Below are 3491 nucleotides of genomic sequence, written 5' to 3' on the forward strand. Positions count from 1 at the left end.
TAGTGAGATTCATAGATACACCTTCACACATACATGTAGTTCCTCGTAAAGAAATTAATACAGCATAAAAATAAAACGAAATCAAAGGTGTCTCTGGTCTTTACCCTTTAACATGATCATGTCAAATTTTCTACTAGGATACATAGAAAAACTAATAATTGTTGCTTACGTAATACATACGAACGTTACATGGGAATCCCTTATATTTTGTGCTTTCCACTTTTTAGTTCTTCCATTAGTAGATGTGCCACTGATTTGTATCCCATTTCCCGAGCTTTATTTCAGTCAATCAAAGATGAGAAGAAAGACAAACAAGAACATAAACAAAGAAATCATCAACAAAGGAACAGCAATTACAACATAAAGGTAGATCTAAAGATGAAGACAAACCTCTATATATTGCTAAACCGGTTGGAGCTATCTTCCGTTTCCTCAGGCAAATTGAGCTATATACAGTTATAAACCAATTATGGTTAAAAAGAAACAGCATCATTAATCGGATAAAAGAAAAATGTTACGTGACATTTGATGCGTGAGACACCATACCAACTTGCATATTGATTCAGCATTAGATGGAGTGTATATCTCATCTAATGTTGAACAATGTGAGTAGGCGAAATCCCCCGCATACCATATATACAAATAACAAAACTTGGATTAAAATATTCTCTTCCATTAGTTATACAAGCTATCTGCATTCTGCATGCATTCAGAAGCTCTACCTGTTGCATACCCAGAAAGGGTTTATTCCTTTTTCTTCTACGCAATGTGGGCACATCCAATCCTTGTTCTTTCTCACTTCCTCCATTTCTAATTCAGAAATATAGTGAACAGTTTCAGACTATCAACAAGAAAGCACTTCATATAAGTTAAAAGCCTATAATGTATCATTTCATATACCTCCCGATTAAATAGCTTAACATTTAGCAAAGATAGTTCATATTATGACCAAATGATCCAAAAGTTCGATTGTCATTTCATAACATGATACAGGCACGAGACTTCAGAGAAAATGGTGGGTTAATAGTGAAAATGGTCCAGAAAAGTCATGCATGAATCAATTCCGTCCTCAAAAGATCAGACATTTCAAATTGATCTTTTGAAAGATATAATGGTAAGTTAGATTGGTCCTTCCGTTAGTTAGATAATGAGATGTGGCATAAATCATTTTGTGACATATCATTGTCTATCTAACAGTAACAGAAAGACCGATTTAATTGAGTGTTGTAACTTTCAAGAACCAATTTAAAGCGTCTGACTTTTGAAAACCAAATTGACGCACATGATCTTTTAGGAACCATTTTGAACATTAACCTTAAAGATGGTGCATAACTACTAGAAGGAAGACCCCTAAACTACAATATAGTATTTGAAGCACAATTAAAAGAAATGCAACATTTCTATTAATGCACGTTTAATTCAAAAAGGCAGTTTTGCTGCCTTATTTTTAGATTAACAACTTGTAACTTACCTTCACCATATCGAACCTTGAGACATGCTCTGCAGAAAACACCATGGCTAGAGTGACAGACAGAACAATCAGTCTTCCCTGGAAGGAGTACATTACCAAATTGCTAAGTTAAAAGCATCGTAGAAGAAAAAAAAATACAAATTAAAACACCATGCTAAATCTTACCTAGACATGGCTCATCCACATCAAAATTGCCACATCTTTGGCAATCTTCTTCACTGCAGAGTGTCTTTTGCCTGCATTTAAGTGATCATAGAAGATTCTAGAGAAATCAGCAGAAACAAGCAGCTAATGTTTTGTGATTAGGGTTATGCGTTATACATAGTTTGTTGAAAATCCCTAAATTTGATAATCAGAGAATAGTGGTCTGGAATTTGAATACCTGCAGAAATGGCAGCATATCCCCAAAGTGGGATTGTAGATACTGCCTCTGCCGTTCCGATTGCAGCGCCTCGGAGAAGCTTCTTCTAGAATCTGAAGCTGTTCAATACTTATTTTAACAAAAGGTGCATTCGCAGGCCTAAACTCCTCCCCCTCCTCTTCTTTCTCTTCCCGATCGATTTCAGTTTCCTCCTTCTCTGTCACAACTATAACAATTGAGTGATTGGAGAAAGAGTAAAGACAGATGCATCAAATAAAACTACCTTGTTTCGGGGAGGGTGGGAGGGTGTTAGTGCGATTGAGTCTTTGAGAGCGGCGCAATGGTGTGAGAGCGAAGAGCTTCTTTTGGTTGGGTTTCTTTGGTTTCGGTTTTGGAGAGTTGTGATGCTTTCTGAGCTCTGAAACGGTTTTGAGAAGCCCAAGAGACTCCAGGCGAGCTTGGTTCTCTAACATGCGAGCGTTTCGAACATTCTCGTACTCGCTTGCTCTTGCTGCCTTCTTCCCCATTATCAGTTTCACTATCACCCTTGCTTTTCTTTCTCCCTTGCCCGACCTTACTTTTTCACTTTCACCCCACATTTCAAATCTTCTCTGCCATTTCTACTTAGCGGGAAAATCACTGCTTTCTCACACCTCCCCCACTAATCGATTAATTTATTATCATTAATTTTTAATTAACATGTAATTTGGGGTTTTTTATTTTTATAAATTAAATAAATATAATAATTATTGAAATAAATAATTTAAAAAATATTTATCGAAATAAATAATTCTCTTTTCTCTCGTTTATAGATAATTTTGTATATAAAAAAATTTAGTAATAATAAAAAATTAAAAATAATAAAAATATTAATAATATCAATAATTTAAAAAATATTTTAATCTATTCTACCAATTTTTTTAGTATACAATTAGTACCTAAAAAAATTGATAGAATAGATTAAAATGAAAAGATGTGAAGCGTGAAGTTGATGTACCATAAATAAAATATAAAAAGATAAGATAACCGTTTACCAATTGTTAAGTGAGGTTGATGGGATAGGGAAAAGAAAATTGAAACAGTTATCTTCCACTATCACAACTTTCCACTATCCCCATCAACCTCTCCTAACAATTGACAAATGTTATCTCATCTTTTTGTATTTTATTTATCACTCATCAACTTCACACTCTTTAACTTTCAATTTTTAGAAGTGGGCATAATTACCGTATTTATTCTTATCATGAACTTTTCTTAATTAGGTATGAAATTTTTTATTTTTCAAACTTAAATCAATCCAATTGTATATTTGTATCATAATTTAATCTAAAATTTTTTTTGTGCACTCTTTTTGAGTACTGATTGAGATATCTATTTTAATCTCTTCTACCAGCTTTTTTATGTCCTAATTACATGCTAAAAGTTTGGATTGTAGATATTATTAATATTTTTTATTTTAAAACAAAAAATAAATACATGTATATACACGTGTCGCGTCTACCTGTCTTATCTCGTTTACCGCGACATGCAAAATTATCGTGTAAACGAGATAAAAAAATTATTTATTTTGATAAATATTTTTTAATTATTTATTTTAGTAATTATAATAATTAATTTATTTATTAAAATAAAAAATTCATAATTTGGCCGCCCTCTTTC

The 3491-nt window shown here is 32.7% G+C and overlaps 1 protein-coding gene across 2 annotated transcripts; it reads right to left on the minus strand.

Moving 5' to 3' along the window:
* Nucleotides 1-6: 6 nt before the first annotated feature.
* LOC107490544 (uncharacterized) lies at nucleotides 7-2418 on the minus strand. Of its 2 annotated transcripts, none has more exons than XM_016111314.3 (7): nucleotides 2116-2418; nucleotides 1854-2049; nucleotides 1637-1707; nucleotides 1472-1549; nucleotides 723-810; nucleotides 391-446; nucleotides 7-274 (listed from the first exon to the last, which is right to left on the minus strand). In XM_016111314.3, the coding sequence occupies exons 1-7, from the start codon at nucleotides 2357-2359 to the stop codon at nucleotides 201-203; spliced, it is 807 nt and encodes a 268-aa protein (XP_015966800.2). In that variant the 5' UTR covers nucleotides 2360-2418; the 3' UTR covers nucleotides 7-200. The 2 variants fall into 2 exon arrangements, with proteins under 2 accessions (XP_015966800.2, XP_015966799.2); XM_016111313.3 differs by having other exon boundaries at nucleotides 1854-2058.
* Between the last annotated feature and the right edge of the window lie 1073 nt (nucleotides 2419-3491).

The sequence above is a fragment of the Arachis duranensis genome, chromosome 5 (assembly GCF_000817695.3).
Source record: "Arachis duranensis cultivar V14167 chromosome 5, aradu.V14167.gnm2.J7QH, whole genome shotgun sequence".
In the NCBI taxonomy this organism is placed as follows: Eukaryota; Viridiplantae; Streptophyta; class Magnoliopsida; order Fabales; family Fabaceae; genus Arachis; species Arachis duranensis.